Raw genomic sequence first — 16,458 nt, 5'->3', positions numbered from 1 at the left:
CAATTTCACTTCTAGGAATATACTCAAAAGAACTGAAAGCAGAGACTCCAACAAATACTTGCATACCAATGTTCATAGAGGCATTATTCACAATTGCCAAAAGGTAAAAGCAACCCAAGTGTCCATCAACAAATGAACGGATAAACAAAATGTAGTCTATACATATTATGGCATGTTATCAAGCCATAAAAAGGGATGATGTTCTGATTCATGCAATAACATAGATGAACGTGAAGACATCACATTGAAAGACATAAGCCAGACACAAAGGGATAAATATTTTATAATCTTACTTACACGAAATAAATTGAATATGCAAATTCAGAGTCAGAAACTAGAATACAGGTTACCAGGGGTTGGGGTAGAGGTGGAGAATGGGGAGATAAGGCTTAATTGGTACAGAGTTTCTGTTTGGGGTGACAGAAAATTTTTGTTAATGGATGGTGGTGATGGTAGCATAACACTGAAGGTGTTAATGTGCAAAAATTTAGTTTGCATATGTGTTATCCAGATAAAAACGAAGAAAACTGTACAACACAGAGTGGGAACCCTAATGTAAATAGACTATAGTTATAGTATAATTACACTACTATTATTTTATCAGTTGTAACAAAGTTACTACACTAATATACTAATGCAAAATGTTAATAACAAGGTAAACTGTGGTGGGGAGGGGGTCTTTTTTGGACATTCTGTACTTTCTGCATGATTTTTCTGTAAACCTACAACTGCTCCAACAAACAAATAATAATAATCGGCGCTCCCCACCCCATACAAAAACAAGGAATGAGGTTCTGACACATGCTACAACTTGGATGAACCTTGAAAGTATGCTAAGTGAAATAAGCCAGACACAAAAGGGGAATATATATAGTGCCATGTAAATGAAATAACCAGAATAAGCAAATTCTCAAAGAAAGAAGGTAGATTGGAAGTTATGATGGACTGGGGGCAGGGGGACAGGGAGTTACTGCTTAAAAAGTAAAGTTTCTGTTAAGAGTAAAGAAAAAGTTTTAGTAATAGAAGGTGGTGATGGTAGCACCATAATGTAAAAGTAACTAATGCCAGAGTATAGTGAACTTAAAAATGATTAAAATGGCAAATGTTATGCTATATATAAGTTAAACACAATTTTTAAAAATCTCATCACTCATATTCAGAGAACTAAGGATTTCAAGTCATAAATTACGTCCACTTTGTGGGGCAATGGTACAGTATTTGTCTTCCTTATACAGCTAGCCATTCCATCATCCTTGACTTTTCTCTTTCTCATATTCCATCCAACCTATCAGCTCTACTACTGGCTGTATCATCAAAACATACTCAGAATATGACCATTTCTCACTACCTCCACTGCTACTACCCTGGCCCAAGCCATTATCTTTTGCTTGAATTACTGCAATAGCCTTCAAAGCTGCCTCTATCCTGCTCCTCGTTAGCCTATTCTAAACAAAATAACCAGAGTAATTCTGTTGAAATCTACCTCAGATTATATCTTTCCTCTGCTCAGAACCCTCCAAAATCTTCCCATCTCACTCAGATTAACAGCCAAAGCCCAAGAATGCCCTAATTCGTCTGCTCTCTCTCTCTCTCTCTCTCTCTCTCTCTCTCTCTTTCTTGCTCACTCTGTTCTAGCCACACAGACATTTCTGCCAATCCTCAAATATGCCAAATTTTGGGCTGTTACAATTCCTGTTTCCTCTGCCTGGAATGCTCTTCTCCAAATAACCATATGGCTCTTTCCCTTACCTTTTTGAAGTCTTTCCTCAAATGCCATCTACTACACGAGGAATTCTCTGGCCAATTTATTAAAATTCTTTTCTACCTCCACCCTACTGCATTTCCTATCCCCCTTGTGCCGGTCTGAATGTATTATGTCCCCCAGGAAAAGCCATATTCTTTGATGCAATCTTGTGGGGCAGACATAATAGTGGGGATTAAGTTGGAATGTCTGGATTAGGTTTTTTGCATGGAAATGAGCCCCACCCAACTGTAGATGATAACTGATGGGATATTTCCATGGAGGCGTGGCCCCACCCATTCAGGGTGGGCCTTGATCAGTGGAGCCATATAAATGAGCTGACTCAAAGAGAAGAAACTCAGTGTAGCTGTGAGTGACGTTTTGAAGAGGAGCAAGCTTGCTAGAGAGGAACGTCCTGGGAGAAAGCCATTTTGAAAGAAGAACTTTGGAGCAGACGCCAGCCACGTGCCTTTCCAGCTAACAGAGGTTTTCCAGATGCCATTGGCCATCCACCAGTGAAGGTACCCGATTACTGATGTGTTACCTTGGACACTTTATGGCCTTAAGACTGTAACTGTGTCATGAAATAAAACCCCTTTTTATAAAAGCCAATCCATACCTGGTGTTTTGCATTCTGCAGCATTAGCAAACTAGAACAACCCTTTACTTGCTATATTTTTCTCTGTAAATTTTTCACAATCTAACACACTATATGTTTCACTTATTTACATTGGCCATCATCTCTCACTAAAATATAACCTCCACAGAAAAGGAATTTTATCATTGCTATATCTCTGGCACCCAAAAAAGTGCCTGTCACAGAGTAAGCCTTCAATAAATATTTGTTGAATGAATGAGAAAATGAATTGATCCTCTCCTGAGCATATGTTACCTGGTAGTTGTGGTCTTCCCTTCCATTTTTTGACTGTTCCAGATTTTCACTGTACCATCATTTGAACATGTTGCAAAGAGTGAGTGCTCATCAGAGACTCTAATTCGATTCACAGCCGATTTGTGTTCATGAAGATGTGCAACCAGTAGCCCTTTGGGATGCCACCCTAAGGAAAAACAAAAGAAAGAGCCTTAAACTGTAGTAAATATACACAATCTCCCCTTTAACTCCCCAACTACCATCACCAACAACCAACTGAAGAATAATCGTAAGAATTAAGCAATTAAAGGGCACCAATAACTTACCAACACAAAGTATTCTACTGGACTATGACAGATATTATCTATTTAGTTAAGATATTCAAGATAGCAATCAAAACTTGCTATAATAGCTTCAGAGACTGCATCTTATGCACTTCTCTAGGGGTCAAGGAGAAGACACAGCAGTCATTTCCTACCCCTTAAAATCCTGACTACTGGCTCAATAGTATGAGGTAATGACTAACATGGCCTAGAGAAACTGGTCTCTAGGGAGGCAGCCTGAGCTTAACAGTCTCAAAGATCCAGCTCCTCATACTCTAAATATGTGACCATAAGCTAATTACTTAAACTCTTTGAGCTTCAGTTTCCTTACATGTAAAATGAGGGGTATATTAATTAACACAAAGGGTAACTATATGGATAAACGAGGCATGTAAAGAGTCTAGTATTGTTCCTGGCCCACAGTAAACATTAAAATGTTGATTCCCTCTCCCCTGTAATCATTTATTCTATGGTATCAACATGTCAGTATATATGGTATTAAAATGACAGCCTCAGAATACTCATGCACTTTCCAGTACTTACTTTATGACATCTATACTCTGTTTTCTTACGTATACTCTTTTTGTGTATGATTAATTTCCTCTAATAAGCTATAAATTCCCTGAGGGCAGAGTCCATGTCTTACCCATTCTGAATTGTTCACAGTACTTAAAATAGGTCCCTGCACATAACTGTCTCCTATGTTTGACGAATAAAATTTTTTGGTTGTATTAACATTTAATAATATTTAATATTAATCTATTTTAAAGTAGAAAAAATAGAAAAGAATATTGTGCTGAAAACCATATTCAATTGGGAGTCAGCAATGTGCTTAATTTTAGGATAAAATTATTTGTTTTTGATCAAAAAGCAAAAATGAAACCAAGATTACTGCCAAACTTGGTTCACATAGACATTAAAAAAAATAAATAAAACATTTCCTTTGAATCTCAAGCTCACAAACAGCTAAATGTGATTTTTAAGGAGCATGTGCTGGATTTGAAAGTGATCAAAAACACTCTTCCATGAAGTCAAGATAATCTACCAGGCTAGGATGAACATTGCCCTTTAGAGAAAATCAATTTCACAGAACTACTCAAATGTGGAAAGAAAACTCAAGAGTCCAAAAGCCACTGCACATTTCTCGAACCACAAAATTTGGTACCTTTTCTGTGATTACTGGATAAAATGTTTAACTCCTCTTAAGTATAAAATGCCACTTATAAGAGGCAGATTCTATCATAAAATAGTTTGTGGCCAACTTTTTTCTGTTTCTAAAGCAGGGCTGTTAAACAATACTGACTTATACCACAGAAATAGCTTAAACATTCCAGGATATTTATTTTAAGAAGAAAATTTATATGACTAATGATGCCACTGACCATGTAACATTTTGTAAATCTTTAAATCATTGATTTCTACCAGCATTTTCCCAAGTCCACATTAAAAGCTAATGGGGAGGAGATGGCAGCATAGAGAGAAGTGGAAGTTAGTTAGTTCCCCTGAATCAACTAATAAAAAACCAGGAACAACTAGAAAATAATCTGGAATAACTGCTGGGGGACAACCGTGACTGTCCACACATTGTACACCAACCTGGATTGGAAGGAATGCCTGACATCACAGCATAAAATCTATAAGTAAAAACTGTGGACCTGAGCCAACAGCCCCCTCCCCCCATAGCCCAAACTACAAAACCTTGCTGTGATAAGAGAGCAGCACTCTCTGAACAAGCAAATATACCTCAGTCCAGCTCCAACTGGGGTTTTAATTAACAAACGTGGACTGCTCAATACAAGCTACAAATCCTCAACAAGCAGACACAGGCTTGTAGTGATGACTGACCTTAAAGAGCTGGAGGACTTCTCTGTACCAGGAGGGGAAGTCCAGAGAACCAGGTGCCACCTCTGGCCGGTGGGTGAAGCTGGGGGTGCCATGGACTGGCCCTGAGGGGGGCTTTCTGTCCCTTTTTCTCTCTCTCAACCTGAGAAAGCCACAGCCATTTGCATTGCACAGCGCTCTGACCCAGACAAGGGTGGAGACAGCAGGGTCAGAGACAAAGAACCTATTTAAATGCTGATGAACACTTCTGTAAGAGGAAGGACATGGTGTCCAGTCCTACTATTGGCCTCCCATTCAGAACCAGACCCCAGAGCCTGAGGGAAAACAGCTGAAACAGAAACTGCAGGCCACAACTCCCTACACCAGTCAGGAGAGATAGGCTGACACATGCCACCTGCTGGGCAGGTTATAAAAAGCACAGCAGTTAGAGGCCTCACAGGAAAGTCTGTCAGTCTTCTAAGATACACCCTCAGGAAAACTTGAAACTGAATATAACCCCATTCTGAGACCTGAACCCTTTCTGGTCTGGGAAAATCTGATTGGGTTAACCAAGGAAACCAGATGCCTAGACAACAGAAAACTACAGAATACACTAGGAAAAACGAAGATATGGCCCAAAGGAACAAATTTACACCTCAACTAAGATCCAGTTGAGATACTGTTTCACTTTAATGAAACAATCAATTAAAGATTTTCAAAGAAATATGCTAAATCAATTCAAAAACCAAATCAACAAGTTGAGAGAAGATACAGTAAAAGAGATGAAGGATATAAAGAAAATACAGGGTGAACATAAAATAGAAATCGAAAGATTGAAAAAACAACTGGCAGAATATATGGAAATGAAAGGCACAACACAAGAGATGAAAAACACAATGGAGACATACAACAGCAGATTTCAAGAGGCAGAAGAAAACACTCAGGAACTGGAGAACAAGATACCTGAAATTTCACACACAAAAGAACAGATAGGAAAAAGAATGGAAAACATGAGCAATGTCTCAGGGATTTGAATGGCAACATGAAGCACATGAATATATGTGTCATTGGTGTCACCAAAGGAGAAGAGAAAGGAAAATGGGCAGAAGCAATAACAGAGGAAATAATCAATGAAAATTTCCCATCTCTTATGAAAGTCATAAAATTACAGATCCAAGAAGTGCAGCATACCCCAGACAGAACAGATCTGAATAGACCTAAGCCAAGACACTTAATAATCAGATTATCAAACTTCAAAGATGAAGAGAAAATCCTGAAAGCAGCAAGAAAAAACCAATCTATCACATACAAAGGGAGCTTGATAAGACTATGTGCAGATTTCTTAGCAGAAACCTTGGAGCCAAGAAGGAAGTGGGGTGATATATTTAAGATATTGGAAGAGAAAAACTGCCAACCAAGAATCCTATATCCAGCAACACTGTCCGTCAAATACAAATACGAGGGAAAGCTTAAAATATTCTCTGACAAGACAATGAGAGAGTTTGTGAGCAAGAAACCTGTTTCTACAGGAAATACTAAAGAGAGCACTACAGACAAATAGAAAAAGACAGGAGTGAGAGGTCTGGAACACAATTTTGGGTGAAGGTAGCACAACAATGAAAGTACACTGAACAGAGAGAGACGGGGCAAGATGGCGGACTGGTGAGCTGTATGTGTTAGTTACTCCTCCAGGAAAGTAGGTAGAAAGCCAGGAACTGCGTGGACTGGACACCACAGAGCAATCTGACTTTGGGCATACTTCATACAACACTCATGAAAACGTGGAACTGCTGAGATCAGCGAAATCTGTAAGTTTTTGCGGCCAGGGGACCCGCGCCCCTCCCTGCCAGCCTCAGTCCCGTGGGAGGAGGGGCTGTCAGCTCCAGGAAGGAGAAGGGAGAACTGCAGTGGCAGCCCTTATCGGAAACTCATTCTACTGATCCAAACTCCAACCATTGATAGACTGAGACCAGACACCAGAGAATCTGAGAGCAGCCAGACCAGCAGAGAGGAGACAGGCATAGAAAAAAACAACACGAAAAACTCCAAAATAAAAGCGGAGGATTTTTGGAGTTCTGGTGAACATAGAAAGGGGAAGGGCAGAGCTCAGGCCCTGAGGCGCATATGCAAATCCCGAAGAAAAGCTGATCTCTCTGCCCTGTGGACCTTTCCTTAATGGCCCCGGTTGCTCTGTCTCTTAGCATTTCAATAACCCACTAGATCTCTGAGGAGGGCCCTTTTTTTTTTTTTTTTCAATCCTTTTTTCTTTTTCTAGAACAATTACTCTAAGAAGCCCAATACAGAAAGCTTCAAAGAATTGCAATTTGGGCAGGTCAAGTCAAGAGCAGAACTAAGAGAGCTCTGAGACAAAAGGCAATAATCCAGTGGCTGAGAAAATTCACTAAACACCACAACTTCCCAAGAAAAGGGGGGTGTCCACTCACAGCCATCATTCTGGTGGACAGGAAACACTCCTGCCCATCGCCAGCCCTATAGCCCAGAGCTGCCCCAGACAACCCAGTGTGACGGAAGTGCTTCAAATAACAGGCACACACCACAAAACTGGGCGTGGACATTAGCCTTCCCTGCAACCTCAGCTGGTTGTCCAGGAGTTGGGAGGGTGGAGCAGTGTGAACTGACGAGGCCCCATTCAGCCATCATTTCGGCGGAAGGGAGCCTCCCTACACAGCCCAGCAGCCCAGAACTGCCCTGGCGGGACGGCACTCACCTGTGACATAGCACAGTCATACCTCAACAGAGGACCCGGGGTGCACAGCCTGGAAGAGGGGCCCACTTGCAAGTCTCAGGAGCCATACGCCAATACCAAGGACTTCTGGGTCAATGGCAGAGACAAACTGTGGCAGGACTGAACTGAAGGATTAGACTATTGCAGCAGCTTTAAAACTCTAGGATCACCAGGGAGATTTGATTGTTAGGGCCACCCCCCTCCCTGACTGCCCAGAAACACACCCCATATACAGGGCAGGCAACAGCAACTACACACGCAAGCTTGGTACACCAATTGGACCCCACAAGACTCACTCCACCACTCACCAAAAAGGCTAAGCAGGGGAGAACTGGCTTGTGGAGGACAGGTGGCTCGTGGATGCCACCTGCTGGTTAGTTAGAGAAAATGTACTCCACGAAGCTGTAGTTCTGATAAATTAGAGATAAGGACTTCAATTGGTCTACAAATCCTATAAGAACCCTATCAAGTTCAGCAAATGCCACGAGGCCAAAAACAACAGAAAATTATAAAGCATATGAAAAAACCAGACCATATGGATAACCCAAGCCCAAGCACCCAAATCAAAAGACCAGAAGAGACAGAGCACCTAGAGCAGCTACTCAAAGAACTAAAGATGAACAATGAGACCATAGTACAGGAGACAAAGGAAATCAAGAAGACCCTAGAAGAGCATAAAGAAGACATTGCAAGACTAAGTAAAAAAATGGATGATCTTATGGTAATTAAAGAAACTGTTGACCAAATTAAAAAGATTCTGGACACTCATAGTACAAGACTAGAGGAAGTTGAACAACGAATCAGTGACCTCGAAGATGACAGAACGGAAAATGAAAGCATAAAAGAAAGAATGGGGAAAAAAATTGAAAAAAATCGAAATGGACCTCAGGGATATGATAGATAATATGAAACGTCCAAATATAAGACTCATTGGTGTCCCAGAAGGGGAACAAAAGGGTAAAGGTCTAGGAAGAGTATTCAAAGAAATTGTTGGGGAAAACTTCCCAAATTTTCTAAACAACATAAATACACAAATCATAAATGCTCAGCGAACTCCAAATAGAATAAATCCAAATAAACCCACTCCGAGACATATACTGATCACACTGTCAAACACAGAAGAGAAGGAGCAAGTTCTGAAAGCAGCAAGAGAAAAGCAATTCACCACATACAAAGGAAACAGCATAAGACTAAGTAGTGACTACTCAGCAGCCACCATGGAGGCCAGAAGGCAGTGGCACGATATATTTCAAATTCTGAGTGAGAAAAATTTCCAGCCAAGAATACTTTATCCAGCAAAGCTCTCCTTCAAATTTGAGGGAGAGCTTAAATTTTTCACAGACAAACAAATGCTGAGAGAATTTGCTAACAAGAGACCTGCCCTACTGGAGATACTAAAGGGAGCCCTACAGACAGAGAAACAAAGAAAGGACAGAGAGACTTGGAGAAAGGTTCAGTACTAAAGAGATTCGGTATGGGTACAATAAAGGATATTAATAGAGAGAGGGAAAAATAGGACAAACATAAACCAAAGGATAAGATGGCTGATTCATGAAATGCCTTCACGGTTATAACGTTGAATGTAAATGGATTAAACTCCCCAATTAAAAGATATACATTCGCAGAATGGATCAAAAAAAATGAACCATCAATATGTTGCATACAAGAGACTCATCTTAGACACAGGGACACAAAGAAACTGAAAGTGAAAGGATGGAAAAAAATATTTCATGCAAGCTACAGCCAAAAGAAAGCAGGTGTAGCAATATTAATCTCAGATAAAATAGACTTCAAATGCAGGGATGTTTTGAGAGACAAAGAAGGCCACTACATACTAATAAAAGGGGCAATTCAGCAAGAAGAAATAACAATCGTAAATGTCTATGCACCCAATCAAGGTGCCACAAAATACATGAGAGAAACACTGGCAAAACTAAAGGAAGCAATTGATGTTTCCACAATAATTGTGGGAGACTTCAACACATCACTCTCTCCTATAGATAGATCAACCAGACAGAAGACCAATAAGGAAACTGAATACCTAAACAATCTGATAAATGAATTAGATTTAACAGACAAATACAGGACATTCCATCCCAAATCACAAGGATACACATACTTTTCTAGTGCTCACGGAACTTTCTCCAGAATAGATCATATGCTGGGACATAAAACAAGCCTCAATAAATTTAAAAAGATTGAAATTATTCAAAGCACATTCTCTGCCCACAATGGAATACAATTAGAAGTCAATAACCATCAGAGACTTAGAAAATTCACAAATACCTGGAGGTTAAACAACACACTCCTAAACAATCAGTGGGTTAATGAAGAAATAGCAAGAGAAATTGCTAAATATATAGAGACGAATGAAAATGAGAACACAACATACCAAAACCTATGGGATGCAGCAAAAGCAGTGCTAAGGGGGAAATTTATAGCACTAAACGCATATATTAAAAAGGAAGAAAGAGCCAAAATCAAAGAACTAATGGATCAACTGAAGAAGCTAGAAAATGAACAGCAAACCAATCCTAAACCAAGTAGAAGAAAAGAAATAACAACGTTTAAAGCTGAAATAAATGACATAGAGAACAAAAAAACAATAGAGAGGATAAATATCACCAAAAGTTGGTTCTTTGAGAAGATCAACAAGATTGACAAGCCCCTAGCTAGACTGACAAAATCAAAAAGAGAGAAGACCCATATAAACAAAATAATGAATGAAAAAGGTGACGTAACTGCAGATCCTGAAGAAATTAAAAAAATTATAAGAGGATATTATGAACAACTGTATGGCAACAAACTGGATAATGTAGAAGAAATGGACAATTTCCCGGAAACATATGAACAACCTAGACTGACCAGAGAAGAAATAGAAGACCTCAACCAACCCATCACAAGCAAAGAGATCCAATCACTCATCAAAAATCTTCCCACAAATAAATGTCCAGGGCCAGATGGCTTCGCAGGGGAATGATATCAAACTTTACAGAAAGAACTGACACCAATCTTACTTAAACTCTTTCAAAACATTGAAGAAAATGGAACACTACCTAACTCATTTTATGAAGCTAACATCAATCTAATACCAAAACCAGGCAAAGATGCTACAAAAAAGGAAAACTACCGGCCAATCTCCCTCATGAATATAGATGCAAAAATCCTCAACAAAATACTTGCAATTCGAATCCAAAGACACATTCAAAAAATCATACACCATGACCAAGTGGGGTTCATTCCAGGCATGCAAGGATGGTTCAACATAAGAAAATCAAGCAATGTATTACAACAGATTAACAAGTCAAAAGGGAAAAATCAATTGATCATCTCAATAGATGACGAAAAAGCATTTGACAAAATCCAACATCCATTTTTGATAAAAACACTTCAAAAGGTAGGAATTGAAGGAAACTTCCTCAACATGATAAAGAGCATATATGAAAAACACACAGCCAGCATAGTACTCAATGGTGAGACACTGAAAGCCTTCCCCCTAAGATCAGGAACAAGACAAGGATGCCCGCTGTCACCACTGTTATTCAACATTGTGCTGGAAGTGCTAGCCAGGGCAATCCGGCAAGACAAAGAAATAAAAGGCATCCAAATTGGAAAAGAAGAAGTAAAACTGTCAGTTTGCAGATGATATGATCTTATATCTAGAAAACCCGGAGAAATCGACGATACAGCTACTAGAGCTAATAAACAAATTTAGCAAAGTAGCGGGATACAAGATTAATGCACATAAGTCAGTAATGTTTCTATATGCTAGAAATGAACGAACTGAAGAGACACTCAAGAAAAAGATACCATTTTCAATAGCAACTAAAAAAATCAAGTACCTAGGAATAAACTTAACCAAAGATGTAAAAGACCTATACAAAGAAAACTACATAACTCTACTAAAAGAAATAGAAGGGGACATTAAAAGATGGAAAAATATTCCATGTTCATGGATAGGAAGGCTAAATGTCATTAAGATGTCAATTCTACCCAAACTCATCTACAGATTCAATGCAATCCCAATCAAAATTCCAACAACCTACTTTGCAGACTTGGAAAAGCTAGTTATCAAATTTATTTGGAAAGGGAAGATGCCTCAAATTGCTAAAGACACTCTAAAAAGAAAAACAAAGTGGGAGGACTTACACTCCCTGACTTTGAAGCTTATTATAAAGCCACAGTTGCCAAAACAGCATGGTACTGGCACAAAGACAGACATATAGATCAATGGAATCGAATTGAGAATTCAGAGATAGACCCTCAGATCTATGGCCGACTGATCTTTGATAAGGCCCCCAAAGTCACTGAACTGAGCCATAATGGTCTTTTCAACAAATGGGGCTGGGAGAATTGGATATCCATATCCAAAAGAATGAAAGAGGACCCCTACCTCACCCCCTACACAAAAATTAACTCAAAATGGACCAAAGATCTCAATATAAAAGAAAGTACCATAAAACTCCTAGAAGATAATGTAGGAAAACATCTTCAAGACCTTGTATTAGGCGGCCACTTCCTAGACTTTACACCCAAAGCACAAGCAACAAAAGAAAAAATAGATAAATGGGAACTCCTCAAGCTTAGAAGTTTCTGCACCTCAAAGGAATTTCTCAAAAAGGTAAAGAGGCAGCCAACTCAATGGGAAAAAATTTTTGGAAACCATGTATCTGACAAAAGATTGATATCTTGCATATATAAAGAAATCCTACAACTCAATGACAATAGTACAGACAGCCCAATTATAAAATGGGCAAAAGATATGAAAAGACAGTTCTCTGAAGAGGAAATACAAATGGCCAAGAAACACATGAAAAAATGTTCAGCTTCCCTAGCTATTAGAGAGATGCAAATTAAGACCACAATGAGATACCATCTAACACCGGTTAGAATGGCTGCCATTAAACAAACAGGAAACTACAAATGTTGGAGGGGATGTGGAGAAATTGGAACTCTTATTCATTGTTGGTGGGACTGTATAATGGTTCAGCCACTCTGGAAGTCAGTCTGGCAGTTCCTTAGAAAACTAGATATAGAGTTACCATTCGATCCAGCGATTGCACTTCTCGGTATATACCCGGAAGATCGGAAAGCAGTGACACGAACAGATATCTGCACGCCAATGTTCATAGCAGCATTATTCACAATTGCCAAGAGATGGAAACAACCCAAATGTCCTTCAACAGATGAGTGGATAAATAAAACGTGGTATATACACACGATGGAATACTACGCAGCAGTAAGAAGGAACGATCTGGTGAAACATATGACAACATGGATGAACCTTGAAGACATAATGCTGAGCGAAATAAGCCAGGCACAAAAAGAGAAATATTATATGCTACCACTAATGTGAACTTTGAAAAATGTAAAACAAATGGTTTATAATGTAGAATGTAGGGGAACTAGCAATAGAGAGCAATTAAGGAAGGGGGAACAATAATCCAAGAAGAACAGATAAGCTATTTAACGTTCTGGGGATGCCCAGGAATGACTATGGTCTGTTAATTTCTGATGGATATAGTAGGAACAAGTTCACAGAAATGTTGCTATATTATGTAACTTTCTTGGGGTAAAGTAGGAACATGTTGGAAGTTAAGCAGTTATCTTAGGTTAGTTGTCTCTTTCTTACTCCCTTGTTATGGTCTCTTTGAAATGTTCTTTTATTGTATGTTTGTTTTCTTTTTAAATTTTTTTTCATACAGTTGATTTAAAAAAGAAGGGAAAGTTAAAAAAAAAAAAAAAGAAAAGGAAAACAAGGAAAAAAAAAGATGTAGTGCCCCCTTGAGGAGCCTGTAGAGAATGCAGGGGTATTCGCCTACCCCACCTCCATGGTTGCTAACATGACCACAGACATAGGGGACTGGTGGTTTGATGGGTTGAGCCCTCTACCATAGGTTTTACCCTTGGGAAGACGGTTGCTGCAAAGGAGAGGCTAGGCCTCCCTGTAATTGTGCCTAAGAGCCTCCTCCCGAATGCCTCTTTGTTGCTCAGATGTGGCCCTGTCTCTCTACCTAAGTCAACTTGAAAGGTGAAATCACTGCCCTCCCCACTACGTGGGATCAGACACCCAGGGGAGTGAATCTCCCTGGCAACGTGGAATATGACTCCCGGGGAGGAATGTAGACCTGGCATCGTGGGACGGAGAACATCTTCTTGACCAAAAGGGGGATGTGAAAGGAAATGAAATAAGCTTCAGTGGCAGAGAGATTCCAAAAGGAGCCGAGAGGTCACTCTGGTGGGCACTCTTACGCACACTTTAGACAACCCTTTTTATGTTCTAAAGAATTGGGGTAGCTGGTGGTGGATACCTGAAACTATCAAACTACAACCCAGAACCCTTGAATCTCAAAGACAGTTGTATAAAAATGTAGCTTATGAGGGGTGACAATGGGATTGGGAAAGCCATAAGGACCACACTCCACTTTGTCTAGTTTATGGATGGATGAGTAGAAAAATAGGGGAAGGAAACAAACAGACAAAGGTACCCAGTGTTCTTTTTTACTTCAACTGCTCTTTTTCACTGTAATTATTATTCTTGTTATTTTTGTGTGTGTGCTAATGAAGGTGTCAGGGATTGATTTAGGTGATTAATGTACAACTATGTAATGTTACTGTAAACAATCGAAAGTATGATTTGTTTCGTATGACTGCGTGGTATGTGAATATATCTCAATAAAATGAAGATTTAAAAAAAAAAAAAAAAAGTACACTGAACAAACATGACTGTGAGTATGGTTGAAAGAGGAAGGTTTAGGAGCATGTGGGACACCAGAAGGAAAGAGGAAAGATAAAGACTGGGACTGTATAACTCAGTGAAACCTAGAGTACTCAATAATTGTGATAAAATGCACAAATATGTTTTTATATGAGGGAGAATAAATGAATGTCAACCTTGCAAGGTGTTAAAAATGGGGTGGTATTGGGGAAAAAAATACAATCAATGCAAACAAGAGACTATAGTTGGTGTAAACATTGTATTATGCTTCCTCTGATATAGCAGGGGCAATATACCAAAGCTAGATGCCTGTGAGAAGGAGTTATAAGGGATGGATGTGGGACTCTTTGCTTTGGTGATGTTGTCTGACTCTTTTACTGTACTTTAGTTTAATTCTATCTTTCCTTTTGTTGCTTTTTAGCTATCACATTTTTTCTTTCTTTTTCTTTTTCTTTTGTGTTTGTATCTTCTTTGACTCTTCCTCCTTCTTTGTGGAAGAAATGGAGATATCCTTATATAGATATTGGTGATGGTAATGAATGCATAAATACTTGATTATACAGAGAACCATCGATTGTTTACTTAGTATGGAATGTATGGTGGGTGAACAAAATAGTCTTTAAAAAAAATGAGTTGAAGAAGAAACTCTGAGGGCACTATATTGAGTGAGATAAGTCAGACACATAAGGACAAATATTGTATGGTCTCACTGATATAAACTAATTAAAATTATAAACTCACAGACATGAGATACAAGTTCCCAGGATATTGAATGAGGCTAAAGAATGGGGAGCAGTTGCTTATTATGAACAGAATGTTTAACTCGGTTGAAGTTAAGTGTTTGGAATTGGACAGAGGTGACAGTAGCACATTATTGTGAGAATAACTAACAGTGCCGAATGGTATGTAAATGTGGTGGAAAGGGGAAGCTCAGAGACATGTATGTCACCAGAAGGAAAGTCGGAGGTAACAAGATGGGAATGTATAAAACAGTGAATCTGGTACAATGTCTGTGATTAACTGTACAAATATTAGAAATCTCTTTTATGAACTAGAACCAATGTATGACATTGTAACTAGAAGTTAATAATAAAGGGGTGTATAGGGAAAAAATATACCTATTACAAACTATGTACTACAGTTAGTAGTATTTTAACGTCTTTCATCAACAGTAACAAATGTACTACACCAGTACTATGAGTCAATAATGGAGGGGGGGTGGGTAGCAGTACGGGAGGATTTGAGTTTTCTTTTTTGTCTTTGTTTTCTGGAGTAATGAAAATGTTCTAAAAGTTGAAAAAAAATTAACTGTGGTGATGGATGCATAGCTGTATGATGGTACTGTGGGCAATTGATTGCTCACTCTGAATCTTTAAATGATTGTATGGTATGTGAACAATCTCAATAAAATAGAATTAAAAAAAAGCTAACAGGCACTCAAATTATTTTTAAATCTCTACATAAAGCATACTATGCATTTCTTATCAGAAAGCTTTCAAGTTAAAGTTTTATTTTTAAACTCCAAATATAGGAACTCATTAAAAACAAAATAATTCTCTAGAAAGCCTAAGATACAACAGTGACACTGTCACTATTACAGTGCATGAGTCTGTGCATGTAGCTGAGCCACATTTTCATCCGAAATATCTCTAAATTTCATTTAAATCTTCTCTGAATGCTAGGTGTGTTTCACCAAAATCTTAATGTCGATAATTGCTGAGTAGTGGAGTTAAAGGTGATTTTTTTAAATTATCCACTATTTTCTAAATTCTCTAACTTTTTAAAAAGAAAATTAATAAATGAATGTTAAACCGTTCAGAAATTCAAAGGAGGAGTTTTCACCAAGAAGCCACACATTAATGAGAAGGGCATGAACTAGACTGGCAGTTAAGGCCTAGAACTATAAAAAAGAAAACAAAGAATAGACAGGCTGTGCTGGTTTGAAGCTGTTCCGGACCCCAGAAAAGCCACAATCTTTTAATCCAATCTTGTTGGGTGGGACCTTTTGATTAGGTTGTTTCCACGGAAATGTGACCCACCCAATAGTTGGTGGGAATTTTGATTATATTATTTCCACGGAGGTGTGAACCCACCCATTCAGGGTGTGTTTTGATTAGTTTACTGGAGTCCTTTAAGAGAGCTCATAGAGAGAAGGCACTGAGAGATGCTGAGACATTTTGGAGAGGCACTAAAATAATACAATCCAGAGTTTGCCCCTGGGAGAAGCTAAGAGCCAAC

At 38.8% G+C, this 16,458-nt stretch overlaps 1 protein-coding gene across 4 annotated transcripts in view; it reads right to left on the bottom strand.

Annotated features, from left to right (window-relative positions):
• Positions 1 to 16,458, bottom strand: part of PIK3R4 (phosphoinositide-3-kinase regulatory subunit 4) — a 156,742-nt gene that overhangs the window by 29,276 nt on the left and 111,008 nt on the right. For all 4 annotated transcript variants that reach the window (XM_037845054.1, XM_037845036.1, XM_037845031.1 and 1 more), the window contains exon 13: positions 2,634 to 2,799. In XM_037845054.1, coding sequence (XP_037700982.1) covers positions 2,634 to 2,799 — 166 coding nt within the window. The remainder of the gene's footprint in view (positions 1 to 2,633; positions 2,800 to 16,458) is intronic.

Source organism: Choloepus didactylus, chromosome 1, assembly GCF_015220235.1.
Source record: "Choloepus didactylus isolate mChoDid1 chromosome 1, mChoDid1.pri, whole genome shotgun sequence".
Classification (NCBI taxonomy): Eukaryota; Metazoa; Chordata; class Mammalia; order Pilosa; family Megalonychidae; genus Choloepus; species Choloepus didactylus.
This window is presented reverse-complemented; position numbering and strand designations above follow the sequence as displayed.